This window comes from Epinephelus moara, chromosome 1, assembly GCF_006386435.1.
Source record: "Epinephelus moara isolate mb chromosome 1, YSFRI_EMoa_1.0, whole genome shotgun sequence".
NCBI classification, from domain to species: Eukaryota; Metazoa; Chordata; class Actinopteri; order Perciformes; family Serranidae; genus Epinephelus; species Epinephelus moara.
The window spans coordinates 45,407,106-45,427,153 of NC_065506.1; the positions used below are offsets into that span (position 1 = coordinate 45,407,106).

Consider the following 20,048-nt stretch of genomic DNA (forward strand, 5'->3'; position numbering starts at 1 on the left):
TGTTGGGATGTCAGAGTTTCATGGTCGGCCGAATTAGTGAATTCTTGCTCAGCTGTTGGTTAGTAGTTTTTTTTTTTTTGAGCCAGCAGTAGACTGGTGAAATGCTGCCCCCCATGAGGCCATGCAGCATTACACATCACACCAAGTCAGAGCTGTCAGGTCATTTCTGCCGCTGCAGCTGAGGTCTCCAAATGTTAACACAGTGTGTGTGTGTCACGTCTGTGTCCAGCAGAGGGCAACATTATAAAAGAATTCAATCTGAATAATCTCTAAATCCTGAGCGCAATCAGTATGAGGTAAAATGTTTTATATTGCATGTTGTCTTTCACCAACCAAGGGAGTAAATTAGCTCGACAACGTGCCCAGATGAAGCATGTCTACCAAAGTTCCAGTTTGGAGTGATACAGGGAGAGTCATGTAATCCTGTACTCCAGTTTCTCTTCCCTTCCAGCAAAAGCATTACGTTATTGCATCCACCATGAACAACTTCTTAGGTTATAAAGAACTTTTCTTATGTACTCAACCAATTTAAGACGAGCTATAAGTTTATATGTCAGAACAGAAAGTTAAACAAAGACATTTAAAGAAATACAAATCACGGTTTCCCACATGGGCCTACATTATAAACGTACATTTCAAACATGAATGAATCTGCGTATTTTGGTGACTCAAAGTAAGTTGTGAGGACCCAACCTAGGTAACAGCAAGGGCGGTTCAATTTAAACATGAGTGGTTCCCTTGCTTAGGACCAGCAGGGTTCACTTCTTATTTGTGACACATCATACTGAAGTGAAAAAATAAGATAACACAGAACTTAAATCACCCACAGTTTTTGTTTCTGAGGAGTCTGTGTGTTGTTACCTTTCCGGATGACTTGATTCCTTTGGCTAAAGAGGCGTAGACGATGATCCAGGCCAGCAGCAGACAGCCTGCCAGAGGCCAGCGGATGTCTCCTGGATATTCGATTCCTTTGGAGATGTGCAACACATTGTACCTGCGGGTGTGATTCAAACAGCAAAACTCAGCCTGGAAACATGTCTCAATAATAAGTCATTTATGGGTATCATTGAGTCCTATGAGTCTTACATTTCCTATCAAGGGGGTACTATTATTATTTTCTTTTTTAACTAATATTCAACCAGTTTCCAACATAAATCACATTGATTATAGAATATAATATATATATGATCAGGTCTCATTTTTCTTTAGCAGAGAGTCACCTTTTTCTGTCTCATTCGAGAGACTGTTACACATTTATTGATTGTAACTGAAAGAGGTTGTATTTGTTTTGTATTTTATTGAGTTCTATTGGAAATAAACATTAATACCTTTATTGCAATGGCAGATTTTTATACTTGTTTTAAGAGAAGTCTTAGGTATAGGTGTATCTATATACGGAAGATGTCTGTTTCATTTCACTCAATGACTGAAGGAGAAGGGGTGGAATTGAATAACTCCTTTTTGAAAGTGTAAATCAAAATAACTACACAATGAAAACTGCTTTTCATTGTGTTTTTCATCATTTGTAAATATGACTTTCTTTCTGTCTGTCTGCTTGTTTGTATGTTCATGTCTTTTTTTTTAACATGTTCAAAATAAATATTAAATATCAAAGATTTATTTGCAGAACATGATCAGGTGAAACTGCTCTCTCTGATTCTGGTGATTTTTTTGTGTGTGTGTGTGTGTTAAATTTTGAGATTTATTTGTCCTCTTTTAGACCAAAATTGTTGACACGTGGCTCTGTGGAGACTTTTAAAACATTAGCTATGATTATCATTATGACGAAGCCAAGAAACCTTTTAATGCTGCCGGGTGAAACAGTTTTAAAGGCCCTAAAAAGCCGAACATCTGCATGAGGAGAGTAGCTAAAAAATAGATATCAGATTTTATGTCTTATCTATGGATTTAAATTGTAGGCAAAACTGCACAGGTTCCTATTGAATTTAAATTCTACTATAAATGTTTTTTCCATTCCACTCACTTGAAGTACTCCTCGCTGGGGCTGACGTAGGTCTTGTTGCCGTCCACAGTCATGTTTATCAGTTTGCTCAGGTTTCCCACAGCGTTTGCGGACAGACAGAAACTGGAGTTCTTGATGGAGGTGATGTTTCTGTCCCGCAGGATGCACGCGTCTGTTCCAATCAGAAACCAACACACGTCAACTGGGAGAGACTGGCAGAGTGCTGCTGTGGGACAGAGCTTGCTGTGTGCTCAGGGTCTCACACTGAGAGCAAAGTGGGAGCGAATACATGGCTGGATCTGATTTGGAGGGAAGAGGCTGATCTGGAGACAGCAGCAGTGAGAGCTGAACCCAACTGTGTTTTTGTTCTTTTTGATATATAGCCAGATGTGAATAAGAGAAATGATTATACTGAATCTGCCTCATTTCAGATACTCCGGGACAGATAAGATAAGAAAACCTGTTTTTCCTTTGACTGCACAATTTTTCATGCAGACACATCAGAACAAGTGTGAAGAGCTTTTTATGCTTCTTTTTTAATATGACTTACATTATTTTAAACCTGGTTTTAATGCAGAAAACATGATGCTTTGCACATTTGTTTTTCTAAATTAAGGACAAAATACTCACTGATTATCTCTCTTGATATTATCTTTAACAAAACAAGGACTCAGCCACTCACAGGCAGAGCAAGACTGCAAATACACGAGGTTTAAATAATGAATCTAATGCTACAGTACCAAAGAATATGGCTGAGGATGTATTTTTATGGCCATATTCTTTGATACTGTAGCATAGATTCATTTTTTAAACCTCGTGTATTTACAGTCTTAATAAATAAAAAATAATAATACACATATTAGTTATATTTTATATAACTAATATGTGTGTGTGTATCCAAATGAAAATGTGTTCATATCATTTTATCATTCAACAATATATTACAGGTTACATAATTACTTAATTCAAAATTGTCACCAGCAGATTTTCTTACTGTTTTATATAATTATGCTTTATATATTATTTTCCTCCGGCGGCACAGGTTTAATTTCAACAATTTGGGGGGCGGCACATATAAAACAGCTGGGTCCTCTGGTAGAAAATTTAGAGCATCAAACACTTAATTTCCTGCATTCTGGTGATGTTTGTGCACCATTTATCAATTTTCCTGCCTCTATTTATGGTGTAAATGTCTTAAAGTTTTGGAGGTTCAAATGCACATGTTGTAAATATTGAGAGGGATGTGTCCCCTGGGTCCCACCCTGAAATCTACACCTATGTTTTCCACATATGTCTCTGTTCCTCTACGAGGCTGAGAGAGTGTTAGAGAGACTACAGTGTTGAATGGGCCTGCAGTTCGTGTGTCAGCCGGCAGGGGTCAGTCTCGGGCGCACTGCAGCACTGCAGCAGCTCAGCCTGTACAGTAAATTTGTCAAGCAAGCAGTTTTTGTGCTGAATTCACAGAATCGCTAAAGGCAAATATTTCACCAAATGAACGGAATTTCGATATTCATTCGACGCAGGTCGACGTTAAACACCTCCGTGGCCCTGCTGGCACATTTTCTCACAGTGAAAACATGATTTCAGTCAGTTTCATTAAAAATCAGACTGCTTCAGCTGTTTGCTGCAGCTTTACAGGATAAAAATCTGACTTATCACACATCAGAAGATGGAAAAATATATGAAATGTTTGTTTGAGTGTAATCAGTCAGACTGAGGCCCTGCTGCATTTCATTGGCCTGTTTTATCACAAATAACTGCTCAGGATTTAAAGTGTTTTTGGGAGTGAGAACACCGCAGAGATCACAGGTCAGGATTCATTATACTGCAGGACACCTCAGCTGAGGGAGTCATGACGCATTGCGCATTGTGGAGAGAGAGAGGTGCTTTTGGTGTATGTGTGTGTGTCTGAGTGTGTGTGTCTGTGTGAAGGTGTGTATCTTACCTAACAGCAGCATGTCTTTGTCCTTACATTCCACCGTGTTCCACTCATTCCTACAGTTAGCCCATGGTAGTGAGCCCTTCAACGAAGCGAACAGGTAGTACAGTGTCCAGCACATTATAATATTATAGTATATGGCTATCAAGACAGATATTATCAACATGGCAATCCCGCAACCTAAAATAAATAAATGAGACGAAATATATAAATTACTCTTAAGAAAAGTAGAGAGCTCGTGATGAGAACAAGTGAGTTTTATTTGTGAATTTATTTTTGAATTGTATTTGACTTGGTTAGTTGTGGCAGGTTACCTTGCAGAGCTGGGATGCATTTCCACACGGACACGGGCCCCTGGCTGGCGAACTGGCCCAGGGACACCTCCAGCAAAAAGATTGGGATGCCGGCAATGCCCAGCATTGTCAGGTAGGGGATCAAAAAAGCTCCTGCAAGGAAACGAAACAGCAGGCTGCAGAGCACAGTCTAAGAGCCACACAAGCCTGAAACTAACATTTATAGATATCGAAATAAAATAGAAATTAATATACAAGTAGCCTGCTCGTGTCTGCGCCTCATCTGCTGATATTTAAACATAACACGTGAATAAAAAAACATCTGTAAATGGCTTCGAGCAGAGCTGAACAAATTACTACTACAAATAATAATGATAACAGTGATAATTATTGTTACTATTGATTTTAGGAATATTATTATCAACTGTGACATTTTTCACAGCAGCCCCAATAATGTAAATACATTATTTTATTGCATTTTTGCTTTATTTTATCTTTTTTTCGTTTTTAATGTGAAAATAAACAGGCTAAACAAAGTCTCGCGTGTTTTACCTATTTTAAAAAATATTTTAATGTAGTATTTTTGTTTGGTTAAAGGCCTATCATTGGAAGAAAACAAAATTCGCATTTTCTGAACAGATTTTTCGTTTGTTTTTTATGTCGGGAAATTAAAAAATAAAACATTGACCCACAGCTCTTACCTCCACCATTTTGGAAGGCAAGATAAGGGAACCTCCACACGTTCCCCAGTCCCACCGCATAGCCCACCATGGACAGAATAAAATCCAGTTTATTGGACCAGTTTCCTCTGGCCTTATTCTCATCTCCCACCTCGTCATCATCGTCAGCCTGAGAGGAAGAAACATTAATTTATTCTCCAAAATAAAGCCCCAGCCTTGTCGCACTACACTCCAACTGTATCTGTTGGAATAATAATAATAAAAGCAACGAAATTAGTCCCAAAAATTCGGAATTTAATAACTAAAAAAAAATAGATTTATCAGTCAATAACCATGAAAAACACTATTTTTTGAAAGAAAACTCTAATATAAAAAATACAAATATTTTCTTCGTTTAAAAAGACAAACTTAAAATATTTTCTTTATTTCAAATTGTCCCCCAGTTACTTTTTTTCTCGCTTTTTCTCTTCCATATTAATTTCATAGGTTACAGATGCATTGACACTCAGAGATCAGCACCTGCTTCCTTCCTAACAAGCCTGTGTATAAAACTCATCTTCAGCTGCACTTACAGGCCCATTATTGGCGCCAAGCAGCTTGAAATTACCTCCTAAATCTCACGTGCAACGATTAAAAAAACTGTTAATGGTCCACTGATACAATGCGAGCAGATATTAACAAAAATACATAATTACACCTGCACCGCAGGATCTGAGCACATTCATAAAAGAGGCTGCATGAATATTAAGCACAAACACCATGCATGGGAATGTGTGAGAGAGTGTGTGTGTGAGGGGTGGGGGAGCCCTCGCGGGGGGATTGGAAACAATCCGCAGTCTGGTGTAATACAGTGCTGTCTATCAGCCGGATAACACCTGGGCTTCTGGGCCATACCAAGTGTGTCTGCTGGGAGCAGGGAGCACCGAAAATACCGCGAGACTATAATTGAATCCTGTTTGTGTGTAATCATGTAACCCAGTGTAACTGTGAGCAAAAATCAAGCCGAACAAATCACCGGAAATCGGTTGATATATTAAAAAAAAAGAAAGACAAATGGTTTCATTCAGGAATAACGCAGCCTGCGCTCTGATCATTCACCTCACTGATTCATGATTCGTTTTGTTTCCGGGTGTTTAGCTGACATAAGCAGGTTTGAAAGTTTGGATGGCACACCAGATTGGTGCAGAGGGATCAGGACGGGACGCTGCGCAGAGCAGGGACGCCAAATAGCTCAGGATCCACCCAAAGTGGTGCTCTTTACATGCAAGCAGCCAGCCTTAGGGAGCTGAGATTCAGCTTTTGCTCATGTTGGTCTCAGAATTTATGGCCTCATTAATTTAGCTGCTCTGTTTATGGTAACTGAAGCTCTGTGTTGTGGCTTTGTGGAATAACCTGCAGCCTGAATCAAGACAGGAAGGAAATATTTATCATTTAAGATGAATTTTCTGTGTTTAAAACACCCCGATAATAAATGATCAGTGAATGCTGTGGTCTCACAATCATTGATCCGACTGACTTTACAACACAACAGTCCAGTGACTAAAACACAATCCAGATCACATTTTAAGAGCTACACACTACAGCTCAGCCTCAGACTGTGGATCCCTCTCTTTCACTCCATCACACATCAGCAGCACTGATCTACTAAAGCTCTGCATGGCGCTGAGAGCTCCCAGGGGTTTGCACCTTCCCTGTCTGGAGGCAGCAGGTTAATCCAGTCAGCTCTCCTATCAGCGTCACACGGAAACATCCACACACCGCCCCTGCCTCCACGCAGCCGCTGCAGCTCTTCGTTAAGGAAACGGTTCATTTAGCTGACTTACCCCCGCCACGGTGCCGGGCTGAACAGACGTGTTCCCATCTGTTCCCAGTATGATGGTGGTCTGGCTCATAGCCGTCCAGTTGCCCGCGGTGTTGTTCTGCTCTGCAGTGGCCCGGAGCGGGTCGCCGTACGGGGCGGACCCCCCGCGGGCCGAGCCGGTGGAATCCTTCCTGAAGGCCGAGTTGACGGCCACGGATCCGGGGGCCGCCGGCGGGGTGCTTTTAAACGTCCCATAGGCTTTATTGCTGTCCAGATCTCCCGGTTTATTTTCCGTGGGACAAAAAGTTTTGCTCTCGTTGCAGGGAGGCGGCGGCTGAGGCGCTGGGTGATGGCGAGGGGCGGGCGGCGGGCACGCGGCCGTGTTGTCCGGTTTGTTTGTTGTAAGTCCCGCAGCTCCGTCGGGCTGCTGCGCCGGGATGTAGCCGGTGGGAGCGCTGGCGCTGGCCGGCTGTTTGGCCATTTCTCTCTGGTCAGAGAAATCCTGGAACATGGGAGTGACAGATCAGCAACACAACAGACACCATGGAGCTGTGAGGCTGCTGCAGCCCAGCTCTGCTTTGGGAATAAAAATGCTCAATTCTCTTTCTGCAACGTTTTTCTGCAGCATGTTCTGGCTCTGGCTGCTCTATAGTTTCAGCTCAGTCTACCGGGTGCGCCGGTGTGTGTGTGTGTGTGTGTGTGTGTGTGTGTGTGTGTGTGTGTGTGTGTGTGTGTGTGTGTGTGTGATGGAGGGAGGGGGGTTGCTTTGCTTCTCCAGTTCTCGCTTTCTGCAAGATTCTTTAATTTTACGCCCCATTTCCCCCTCATGTCATTCAGCCACACACATCCACTGATTTTTATGGGCAATAGACAAGCTGCTGCGGGTCTCTCGGTGGCTCCGCTCTCCCCGGCAGGCATGCAAGATCACCGGCGTTACAGCAGTGAGCGGACCCGGGGCGGCAGAATTACAAATGACTGCCTGAAATGTAGCTTTGAGGGGGGCGGGAAAGCAACCGGAAAAGCCCCCAGTATCTAAAAAAAAGGGGGGGGGTGCGGGTCTATTAAAAAACTGATGATTGATTAATGCTTAGTTAGGCTGTTAATTAGTGGGAAAAAATCTGGTTTCAATCGTTTCTGTTCAAATAGAAAACAAATATATTTAAAAAAAAAAAAATAGGAAAAGTGCGACCATGGACTACAATGAAACATTCCCTCACATTTAAACTTCTAAAAACTCAGACTTAAAGCTTCTATAAGAGGACAGCTGCTGTTTGGTGACTGAATGAAGCTGAAAAAGTTTCTAATGTGGAGACGCAGCAGCATTTCAGCACCACGGAGAGCGCAAACTCCTTTAAAATAAAGTGCGACATTATCATGAAAAAGCTCAGAACAAGTTCACTAAACATTTGAAAATGAAGGTGGAAAAGTGAAGAAAATGTCCTCGGACACTTACCATTGTGTGCAGATGTCTGCTGGCAGGCTGGGAACAGCTGTATAAAGACAGAGAGAGGACTGGGAGCGGACTGGTCGTTGCCGCGCAAAGCACCAAGTGCAAAGCTTTTCTATAGCTCCGTGGGAAAGACCGGAGTTTGCGTCAGTGCAGAGCAAGGTGCCCTTCGCGTGACATTTTCTTGATAATAGGAGTTTGATAAATCATTGGCCTTGGATTCGGATTTTTAAAGGGACAACAGGAGCCAACACGACGGGGGCGCGTGTGTGCGTGCGTGGATTGTGTGCGTTCTGGTTACGCACGGCATGCGTGAGCGTTGGACGGACTCTTTCAAAGCTGATTAATACACTTGTCTCTGGGGGTGTGTAGGGTGCTTACACACATACCCGGACGCATCCCATGCCAGCACATGCAGCTCGTTTTGGGATGAAGATTTCCAGGTTTATTGGAGAAGATGTGATGCATCAGAGTGCACGCGGGGCTGAATAGTGTTTGCACTGTGCTGAGTTGAGTTTCTCTGGTACAGTTACTGGTACAGTAGCCACTCCTGGGACAGAGGCACTTGCAGTCTGCAACATTTTTGATTTCTAGGAGAACAAAAAACCTTTGTTCTTTTCCGTCATCAGCATTCAGGCCTGCAAAAATGCAGAATCTGGACTATGGATCAAAACGCATAGATTGTTGTTTTAAGTTATATCAAATAAAGCTGCTGTTCTTTATAAACATTAGTATGAATATACCCTACACATATAGACTTAAGTTTTAGAGGTAGTATAGACTGTTAAAGACTATGAGCTATAAATGGTCTGAACTATAAATAGTTTTTCCACTTGGCAGGTTTTACGCACGGCGCGCTCCAGGCTCTATACGTTCTTTGTGCGTCACCGATAGGAGCATTGATCAATTTTTTTTTAAGTGGGCGAGGTCTTCATAAAGCTACTCATTTGTTAAAGTGTTACGCAAGAAGGAGGCCTTTTTTTCTTAAATCACGTGTGTGAGGAGGAACCGGAGCCAACCACTGGAGCCCGGACTGGAGGCAGTGACAGCGGAGGGGAGAAAGGTGCCACGCTGGAGACTTTAAAACACTGCATTGCGCATACCATCCTCCAAGTCTCCTTTTAAAACGGATAATGCATCTGCACGTCCGGTGTGAGGGGATTTGTCCCAAAGCTAAAAGGACACAAGTGACCTCATTTAATTAAGAATAACTTTAAAAACATAAAGTGTTCAGGCCTCCAAGCATCACACGACACACACACACACAGGCTGCACTACATCAAACACACACACAGGAGGGTGGTTGATTTAGGTTCAAATGTTAAGACTCTCGATACTTTGCAGCTACACTGAAACACTTGTGCTTAATAAAGCGAACTAGCTGCTGCCCTCTCCTCTGATTGGCTGAGTCAAAGTGGCTGCACACTGGACGCTGATCTCACACCTGACAGGCCAATTAGAAATGTGTTAACGAAAATAACCAGATAGTTGCCTAGCAACCGCGCTGTTTGGCTAGCTAGGCCTATTGTTACAGGCCATAAATCCAGGAGGAACATAGGACAGATAGGCCCATAATAATAATAATAATAATAATAATAATAATAATAATAATAATGATAGTTACAGTAATGATAATGTTAATAATAATAATTGTTATTATAAATATTAGAAATACACAGTGGCTGGTGGGATGTCAGCATCGTGAGAATAATTTTTAGTAGTTTTTTTAATATCAAATAGCTAAATTCGCTTCCTTTAGGGACTGTTCATTACATATGTGGGGGAGGGGGTGGTGCAAAAAGGGGAGGTATCTTAAATAATTTTTAAGCACTGGGGAGGGACTTATGTTTTTTATTTTGGCTTAGGGGAGGGGGGTGTACAAATTCAAATGGTTGTATTTTGTGGGTTTAGTGTATTTTAATGTATATAAATATATGTTGTTGGGTTTAAAAACAAACAAAACAAAAACAGGCCTTCCAAACCTGCATGCTTCCTTCAAAAATCAGCAAAATCACGTCATTTATTATAGCTTGAAACTGTAAAAAGAAAAATTATCATTGGATTTTCAAATTTCAAACAGTCTTTTAACACACCATCTGCAAAATCTGGGCTTATCCATTCATTTATTTATTTTATTTAGCAGGGACTTAGCTGCACCTGAGCTAGCTTTAAGCTAATTTCCGTCTGTCGTCCCTGGCCAGGAAACAGAGAATAATTTCTCTGCTAACATCTCATTTCAAGTTGCTCAAAAAAAGAAACCAGCATGCACGGGAAGAGTGAAAAAATTGGGCTTTCTCAGCTACAACATTTTGTCTTCAACTATTAAGGTAAAAACATTAAAGTGTAAGTTTTAAAAAATCTAATTATGGTGGAGGAAGTGTCATCCAGGTATCGCCAGTATGTCAGAGAGGCTCATAGAAAAATATTTGTAACTCTGATAAGTAGAGAGCTCTTTCCTGTTTAACTGTCAGCTGACACAAGGCACTGCATTATAGTTTTGTAAAATTATATTACTATATTTTAATGCACTCACACAAACCCTGCAGGCCCCAGCTTTAGCAAACTGACATAAAAACAATATTAAAATTCTTATTTTTTTCTACAGGCTCATGAAAATAAAGTGTCCAGTGGTGTTTTCAACCTGCGCTGTGGCTCCAGCTGAGCAGGTCACAGTGTGTGTGGTGACACCGGGACACGCACAGTCCCACGCGGGGCCGTCCACTCACTGTGCACGCTGCTTTCCCTCCGCTTGTAAATCTCCGTCCGCTGCAGATAAGAGGCTGAAGCGGGTGTGTTAGCCGCCGCCTTGACTTTAATTACATTGTCAACAGAGAATAATTGTAATTGATTTCTGCTCGTCTTCCAGAGTGCGCTGGGCACGCGGACTGCCAGTGAGCGCGCGCACACAGACATATACACACACGCGCGTAAAGAAGCGCGTCGCAGAACATGATTTGCAGGGTTTTGCACACGTGCGGAAAAATAAAGACCACGTGTGGCCGATCACACGGACCTTTAAATGACAAATTTAAATAAATAAATAAATAAATAAAGAGGTCCTTCTGGTTTCTTGATTTTGTTTCCCGCTTTAAATCATTTTAGTTTCCCTTTCTTTAATTTAGTGACTAAGTCCTGATCGAGGAGCTGAACTAACCGCCTCGCGGAGGGGTTTCTCGGTGTCTCCTCGTGCTCGTTAATTACACCAGCGCGTGTAATTAATTGATCACTCCCACTGTCGCCTGACTGATAAGAAGCCGCATCCATCTGAAGCGCCTGGAAAGCAGTGATTCAGCGGAGGGGGTCATCCAGGGGCCCACGGCTCCCATCATCATCATCATCATCATCAGTCCTTTACAATTTAAGTTAGGGGCCATTTGCTGCCAGAAAACGCAGTTAACATGTTTTGTATTTGCAGTAATAATGCCTGTCTTTAAATGGCGCTTGTTCCTTTCATGCAGCGGTTTAGTTTGAAACAAGAATATGAGGTAAACTCTCTGAGCTCCAGGGCTCTGACTCAATTAAGTTTACAAATTAGTTTTAAAAAGGTTTTCAGAGAGCTGGCAGACAAGGGCCAGCCCAAAGAAAGGCCCTAAATAAATGTTATTCATCTAAAAATGAAGTAAAAGTATCTGAATCTGTTTGGGAAAATACAAGCAAAGCTAAATGCTGCACATATTTTTGACTTGTTAGATGACCTTCCTTATGCATAAGCTATGAGGCACACTTGGTTTATAAAATTAAAAAACTGTATTTTTATGCAGTTTTCCACTATGCATCTCAGAAATAAATGGCTGCCTGTGACACTATTTTAACAGACAGCTAATTGAAAGCACTGAAGATTTTCAAGCACCACAAAATCAACAGTTTCTGTCAGCTATATAAAAAGATATAAATCTTAAGTGTTTTTAAAGACCAGAAAATGTCACACAGCATGAGAGACGTGGGAATCCTGCATGTTAGGGTTTCAAAAAAATATCCTATGTAGATTCATGTCACCCATCAAGGTGTAACAGCAGGTATAAAATGAAACTACTCAATGGACTGTGGTTGAAGAGCTGACAGGGTATTTAAGACAACTACAGTCCACTGGAGTTTCCTTTCATCACAACTTTCAGAAACATGCACACACTTCCTCTCCCTGCACAAAAAAGCCTGTTCTTTTGAGCCCCGTTTGCTGTCAGCACGCAGACCAGACTGTATTAATATAATGGCAGAGGACACTGAAGCAGTAGAAAGTGGTGAATGTCAAATCGCCAATAAGACAGGCAGCCAGCCCCACAGTCTGCTCCTCCTCCTCCTTCTCCTCCTCCTCCTCCTCCTCCTCACAGGCCGCTACACTTCCTCAGAGTCCAGGATTCATCATCTCAGGCAGAGAAGAAAGGAAAAAATCTTTAATTGTAAGCAGAGCTGCTCAATGAAGTATGCAAAGAGGCTTCAGTCAGCCTTTTTTAAGCTCAAATTCATTTCGTATTGTCCCAGTAAACTCATGGAAGATGGATGACGCCCGCGGTGAGATCTCACGTAGCTCAAAGTAGGACAATAAGGAGGAGAACGTGGAGGGGGATTAAGAGAAATACTTGGCAAAAGCACACAATCTGTTTAACAAAGAGCTGGCAGCCAGTTCCTCTCAGTGCTTTTTCTTTTGTTGGATATTTGGATGACACAGTGATGCATGCGCGTGACGGTGCATGATGAAAGTGGTCTGAAACACTAAGTAGGCCAAGTGTGGTTTTGGCTATTCACAGGTATGGATTGAAAAGTCCAGTTTAATGACATCTAGGTTACATTTAACTATTGTTTCAATGGCATTTTTATGACTGCATTTCAACGTGCAGCTGTGACCTGCTCCACGTGGAAACACAGTAACTGTAATGCCCTTAAAACAAAACATATGCAAACTAGACATCTGAAAACTTTACATTTTAACCTATCAGTCCATCCATTTTTATCAGCTTATTCGGGGCTGGGTTGCAGGGGCAGCAGATCAAGCAAAGCACCCCAGACGTCCCTCTCTGCAGCAACACTTTCCAGCTCCTCCTGGGGGACCCCAAGGTGTTCCCAGGCCAGATGAGATATGTAATCCCTCCATCATGTTCTAGGTCTGCCCAGGAGGATCCTGATCAGATGCCCGAACCACCTCAACTGACCCCTATTTACGCGAAGGAGCAGCATCTCTACTCCGAGCTCCTCACCCTATCTCTAAGGCTGAGCCCAGACACCCCATGGAGGAAACTCATTTCAGCTGCTTGTATCCGCGACCTCATATGAGCTTTTTAATCTAACTTTGCCATTTGACCTGCAAATAAAAAAAAACAAAAGTATACTGATGTGTGATCATGTTCAAGTAATCAAATAAAACACACTCACAAGGAGAAAATCTCATACATTGTTTGTTTTATTACAAGGCACATAAACAATCCTAACATTTGAAACATCAAAGTGTTATATTCTATCCTGCTCCGACATGTGAATACAGGAATGCTCAATTAAAAAGTGGGCTATATTTGCTGGATGTTGTACCATGTGACGGCCGTCGTTATTGCAGGCTGTAAGTCAGCTTCCTGTCTCGGAGGTCAAAGGTGACGAACAGTGAGCGAGGGTCCTTCTTGTTTTTACGCACGGTGATCTTTCCCCTGAGCTCCTCCCCTGAAGAGAAGAGAGAGATATGCACACTTGGTTTCAAACTGGGAGACAGGAGAGTCCCTCCTCCTCTTTGTTTGAAGGTGTAATAATCACAGAAGCCACTGCTGCAGGGTTCAGCTGGAATGAGGTGTCTAGATGTTCACTTTGAACAAGGAGCAGGACTTTGAGCTCGACAGAAACTTTAGACGAGAGCTTGTACAGGCTTTTAAAGTCAAAGGTTATTTTAAGTTCATTCTCACCCCAGAGTTTGTCAAGAAATCTGAAAATAATATAAAATGTTCATGTAGACAAAAATGAAGAACTCTGAGAGAAAAAAATAGCAAGAGCAGCGTGAAAACCCACAAAGATAAAGACAAATAGATACCTGCAAATAAGACTGAGGAAGACTTTAAGGCAGAGAGAATATTTGGTTTTTAAGTTTAAGGGATTCCAGTCAGATAGATTTATTTCTAGTCCACTTTAAAGATAAACTACGCAGGATTGCAGTTACTGTTTGTAAAAGCCAATCCTAGATTCACTCTTGTTTGGTGTTTGGCCTCGCTACATTTTTTGGTACTGTGTCTTCTGGGTGCCTGCTGCTTACGGTCTACCTGGCTGCTACCTTTTTATTGAGCCCCAACCTCACCTGAGCACCGTGGGGCTACACGCCTATAAACGTCTCCTGTACAGACAATAGGAAAATACAGGCAGAGGGCAGAGTCTGCAGTAAAACAAACCCCGACACACCTCTATTGGATCATAAGTGATGTTTGAGATAACTTTAACAGTGTGACACTTAGTTCTTCAAAATAAAATAAAGTAGAAAGGAAATGAATGCACCAAGGCTATATAATGAGAAAGTGTAGCTGTTTTCATGTCTCAAGATCAACACAATCTGATTGGTTCACAGGACAGTAAGGACACATTATTATAACCTGCCTTCTGTGCAGTACAGTGTGTGTGTACAGGACATGTTCTAACACCTTCTGCTCATGGTGAAACAAATCCGTAGAAAAACTCAGTTTCATTTAACAGAACTAAGTGAAACATTTGTTAGGGACTATTTCCAGCTGTGGATTAATACACATTTGGTGTGCTAAGGAGTGCTGACTGTAGCAAGACAGCTATAAGTGGGACTGAATCAAAGTCAATTAAAGCATGTGTGTGTTCATGGCATAATGTGACCCAAAAGGGGGGGTTATCTCCTTGGAAACCATTAATTTTGGGATGGCACACCATGTATGTGAAGTTATACGTCTGCTCCTGTGCTTTATTTCCCCCCAACAGGCTGTTTGAGAACAACTGGCAGGATTTAGTTTCTGTTCACCTGCGAGAAAGTTCAAGGAAATAAAACTGTTTTTCATTTGATTTCCGTCTGATAACCCTCCTCAGTATATCACGACCATAATGTCTACGCTCCGCCGTTAAATCAGACTCTTAAAAAAAAAACATGAAAAGCCAGACAACATCGATCAGTGTGTTCGTAATAAAAAAACGAAATTAATAACTGCTCATAAAAAGAAATCTTCCTGACGCCCTGCGGCAGTACAGAGCTGCTGAGCTCAGGCCTCTGCAGTAGGAGCAGACACACACTGGTGCTTATAGAAATGATGTGTGTGAAGGCAATGTGGTTTAATGTATGTTAATAAGAAAGATTGTGTGTGTGTGTGTGTGTGTGTGTGTGTGTGTGTGTGTGTGTATGATGCAGACATGCAGAATACTCCAGATGGCAGTGAGAAGGAAGTGCATTTACAGTACGACGCATGAGCAACCGGGAGGCCGGGAGAAGACGCTGATGATTATGACGCATAATCACTCTGATTAACTTCACGTTTGACTGCTGGAGGTAAATGAATGTTTATCCACACAGCAAACAAGCACCCCCCCCCCACCACCACCACCACCACCACCCTCCTCTCCGTGCTACGCACTCTTCATCGCTGGAGGTTAGAGGAGGACGAGGAGAGAAAATGCTGACTGTGGCACTTTCTCCATCGAAGCGTCGGCCATCACTGCTGTCACGTCTCACTCGTTACCATGCCAACAGTGCTGTCACTGAGTCTGTGCTGCTGGCGCCACTCTCTGGGTCTGTCAGTCCACTGCAGAAAGGACAGACGGACGCAGTGTTCACTCTGTGGGTGCTTCAGCAGAAACCAGAGTGTGACAAATGAACAAGACCTCAACTCTCCAATTGTAGAGGAACATAAATATATTTCAGATTTGGGTGCTAAATATATAAAGTTCTTTTGTAAGTGAAGTTGTAGAGCAAGAAATAATGAGGCAAAGTTTGGCATCTAAAGTCAACAAGCAACTAAACCAAAGGCACATGGGAATGTAGAAATAACTAGAGGGGCATTCAGAGAGAGCAAACCTCCGGCCAATGCCCTATCTCCCAATGTTAACAAAAGTGAAAAATGATTTATGTATCCACCCCGTGTTTGGGATCCTCTCCAAAATGTAGTGGCTTCTTTCTTGGTCCATGCTGCACCTGTCCACCAAATTTAATGAAATCTGGACCAGAAGTTTTTCATAATCCCGGTGTTGAAAAATGGGCAGCACGGTGGTTAACATTGTTGCCGAACCCCGGGGGTGGGTGAGCCCTTCTCTGGAATTTGCATGTTCTCCCCATGTCAGCATGGGTTTTCTCCGGCTACTCTGACTCCTCCCACAGTCCAAAGACATGCAGGTTAACTGGTGACTCTAAATTGCCAATAAATGTGAATGTGAGCATGAATGGTTGTGTCTCCATGTTAGTCCTGTGATAGTCTGGCAACCTGTCCAGGGTGAACCCCGCCTCTCACCCAGTGTCAGCTGGGATAGGCTCCAGCCCCCCACCGATTCTTAACAGGATCAGCGGTTACGGAAATTGAATGAATGAATGTTGAAAAATCAACAAACAAATTAAACTTAAAATTAACCTCCTCGGCGGAGGTAACAAACAGCATATAACTGCAATCTCCAGTCCAGACTCAGAGTACGTATACTACTCTCCAATCCCACCCTGCTCCTTGGGTAAAAAATTAAAAAATTGTAGAAAATATCAAGGAGGACGGGAATATCAGATTAACGCCTCGTTTCCACATGGCTCTATGTAGGCATGCAAGTCAACCAGAAGTCCATTCATTCCTATGAGAACCTCCACAATCTTCCATGTGTTTGCGAAATGTTGAACTTTTGCAGCAGATTTCTGACAGACTATATGCACTGTGCCCCCCACTCCATCACCAACTTAATGAACTGGGTCAGTGACTGACACTACGATCGCAAGACGACCCAACTGTAACAGAAAAGGTCACTAACACACATGCCTGGTTTGTGTTTTCTGTTTGGATAAACACTGGTGATCTCTGTATGAAGGCTGTTGTGTGGTCTGTGTGCATCTGACTTATAGGACCACAAATTCTCATTTCCACAATCTGAACCTGAAAAAACAAAATCCACTAGAATCAGCCAGTGGACTCAGGTCCTCTTTGATCAACCCTTTCAGGTGTTGCTCAACCTCATGCAGATCTCCCAAATGTCTAAGTTCTATGCACATCAAGTTGGCTGCATGCACTGTGAGGCATCATGTTCAGTGTGAGTCATATATACAGCATATTCTGTTTGTATATTTAAAATCAGGCCTTTGCCTGAATGTGGAATTTTCCGATTAAGACATGTCAGATATGTTGGTATTATTCAGGTTTTAGGAGTGTCTTTGGACATGTACACGTTACATTAAGAAGATGCGTCTCAATTGGGGTTTTTACTGCAGTTTGCAACACACGGCCTCTTGCCTGTTTATATCAGCTCTGTGCGTTGTCATGGATATGTTGTATACAAATAAACTAGTCAACAGTTTTAAACGCTGGGCTAGAGATGCTCGAGCAAAAGAAAAGCCTACATTTCTGGTCGGAAGGAGAAACACTCCAACTTTTAAACATTAGTACGGTGATCTTAACTGTACATCCAAGATAAAACTCTCTGGGATTGTGACAATGGCAAGTAAAATAGTTGGCAAGCCATAAAAGCCCTTGACCCAACTCTTTACAGAAAGGACAAGGAAGAAAGCAAGGAGTATCTTGGGAGATACCTCCCATCCTCTCTTCAGCCAGTTTGAGGTCTTGAGCTCTGGGAGGCGCTGTAGAGTCCCTCTGGCATCAAAAAATGTATTTAAGAAGTCATTCATCCCGAGTGCCATCAGAGTTCTTAACTCAACGAAGTGACTGATGAGTTTTAAACCACAGACAGACTGTGAGTTAGAGCTTAGATCGGGCCCAAAAAATTCAGCCTGACCCGGCCCGAGCCCGTGCACGTTATGTCCAGGACCGGCCCGTCCAATTAACTGTAATTATGGGCCCGAGCCCGATTTAAACCCGACATTTTTCAATAAGTTGGCTGTTATAATTAACGCTAAGGACACACCGAGCGCGTTAGTGCCGCGCAAGTCCTGCGAGTACACTCGCAGGTGCTTGACTGTCCACACTAGTCTGAGTGGGCGGAAGTTCGCTGCATAGATCAGCCTCTCATTGGGCGGAACTAGCCACCCGCTGAAGTCCCGCCCTATCACCTCCAGTTGTGTAGCAGTTTAACCGTTTTCAACACGTCCTTTACTAACTTTTGCGGTGTTTGATCTTGCGGGGATGTAGCCATTTTTCTGCCATGGTTCGTGTCCTGTAGGCGATATTTTTGTGGGCGTGTTACACCAAAACCTGTTTCCCCCCGGCAATATTTTTGCAAGCGCACCGTTGCTGTGGCACTGCCCAGAACGATTGTGATTGGTTGAAAGAAATACAAGCAGCCGGGGCGTTTTTTTCTCCAATCTTAAAGTGAGAGTCGGCCCAGCCAGACCTTTCTTTTCTTGAGAAAGGTCTGGTGAGTTAGACTAGTCCACACAGGCAGCGCATTTCTCCTGCGCTCTCCGCGCCGGTTAAACATCGACTCCACTCATCTGTTCCCATCAGTACTCGTTTTTTCACTTCAACAGGTCGGCCAAGCCGGCCCGACCTGGCTTGGGCCCGCGGGCCGGGCTCGGGCTCGGGCAGAGAATCTAAGCTCTACTGTGAGTTGATTTAATGGGTTTAAGTCATACAATTTGTTTGGGTTTTACAGTGCTGTCTTTTATGTTTGTTGGACAAAAATGTTCTATTTTATTCTATTAACAGGTTTTGGGATTTACATAAACTCTGACCTTTTCAAGAAGGTGGCTGAATGAATGAAAGAGGGAGGCTGTGTTCACGCAGTTGATCAAGTCCACCACTGGTGGTAAACTCTGAAAAGCCCAGCCCTGTCACTTCTCCATCCTCTGACATGATAAAAGACATGCTAGGCAAATTAACCTGTGTGTGCACGGCTGCATGTAAATGGAGATATTGGTAGTTATTTGTTTTTATTAGCCATGTAAACAGCTGAGTAGGAATATTGTCTTTTATGAAATTTACCCAGTGTCTATAAAGACGCCCCCCCCCCCCAAGAAAAACCCAAACTATCTTTGCTTTCATTTATTTTATAGCACATGACAGGAGGAGCCTAAATTTCACACCAGCTATAATTTGGTAACAGCAGCGGAGCCTGGTGCTCATGGGAGGCAGCGGATGACTGCAGTTAAACTCAAGTTGGCATTAGACCGATAAAGGTTAAAGAAATAATTGCTTGACCTTTGGTGACCTTTTGTTAAAACACAACTGAAAGAAAAAAAGAGGTTTGGGACCAAAGATGTTTGCCCTCAAAACTTTGCAGAAAACTGTGCATCCAGCCCCTCATGTTTCACACTGAAGTATTGAGACATACCAACAGAACCACCAGCCGAATGTCTGCTGAGTGGCAGTGTGACTACAGCAGCTCTGCTGTAATCAGTCAGACCAAACTCCCCGTGGAAGAGGCTTCAGTAAACTGGCCACTCAGATGCTGGGAGAAAGAGTTAACCATGTGTGGAAATGAGTCGGGGAATGGAGCCGGGCTTTCACCACGATGTCGTACATCAACATGCCAGTGTCATTAAGCACAACGAGGCCCACAGAAACAGCCCAACGCAGCTTTTCTCCATGAAATTACACTGGAAATACACGGCTCGCATTAGTGATTCATTTAAACTGTTGTCATTTACATTTTAACCATTTAGCTCACACTCTTACCTCATCTGAAGCTCCATACAGTGATGGAAAGAGTCGACTGAGCTGAAGTGCTTCAACATTAAAGGTACAGTGAACAGGCTTCGGGGATATACTGGCAGAAATGATTTATAATGTAATAAGCACGTTCTTTATGGGGTGCAATCACCTGAAAATAAGAATCATTGTGCTTTCATCATCTTAGAATGAGCCG

At 42.7% G+C, this 20,048-nt stretch overlaps 3 protein-coding genes across 5 annotated transcripts in view; 1 reads left to right on the forward strand and 2 right to left on the reverse strand.

The window, feature by feature from the left end:
• The window catches only part of slc6a5 (solute carrier family 6 member 5), a 34,984-nt gene extending 25,996 nt beyond the window's left edge, over window positions 1-8,988 (reverse strand). Inside the window, exons 1-7 of one of the 3 annotated variants that reach the window (XM_050052579.1) lie at window positions 8,130-8,988; window positions 6,699-7,178; window positions 4,897-5,044; window positions 4,217-4,348; window positions 3,909-4,082; window positions 1,985-2,135; window positions 862-994 (exon numbers count right to left, since the gene is read on the reverse strand). In XM_050052579.1, the coding sequence (XP_049908536.1) occupies window positions 862-994; window positions 1,985-2,135; window positions 3,909-4,082; window positions 4,217-4,348; window positions 4,897-5,044; window positions 6,699-7,178; window positions 8,130-8,132 (1,221 nt within the window). In that variant the 5' untranslated portion in view covers window positions 8,133-8,988. Of the gene's footprint in view, window positions 1-861; window positions 995-1,984; window positions 2,136-3,908; window positions 4,083-4,216; window positions 4,349-4,896; window positions 5,045-6,698; window positions 7,318-8,129 lie in introns of those variants that run through there. The other 2 variants (XM_050052571.1, XM_050052561.1) reach the window with 2 other exon arrangements.
• Window positions 1-20,048, forward strand: part of txlng (taxilin gamma) — a 765,700-nt gene that overhangs the window by 255,310 nt on the left and 490,342 nt on the right. The window lies entirely within an intron of this gene.
• prmt3 (protein arginine methyltransferase 3) overlaps window positions 13,501-20,048 on the reverse strand; it is an 88,297-nt gene continuing 81,749 nt past the window's right edge. Inside the window, exon 16 of the mRNA XM_050052750.1 lies at window positions 13,501-13,769. Coding sequence (XP_049908707.1) covers window positions 13,660-13,769 — 110 coding nt within the window. The 3' untranslated portion in view covers window positions 13,501-13,659. The remainder of the gene's footprint in view (window positions 13,770-20,048) is intronic.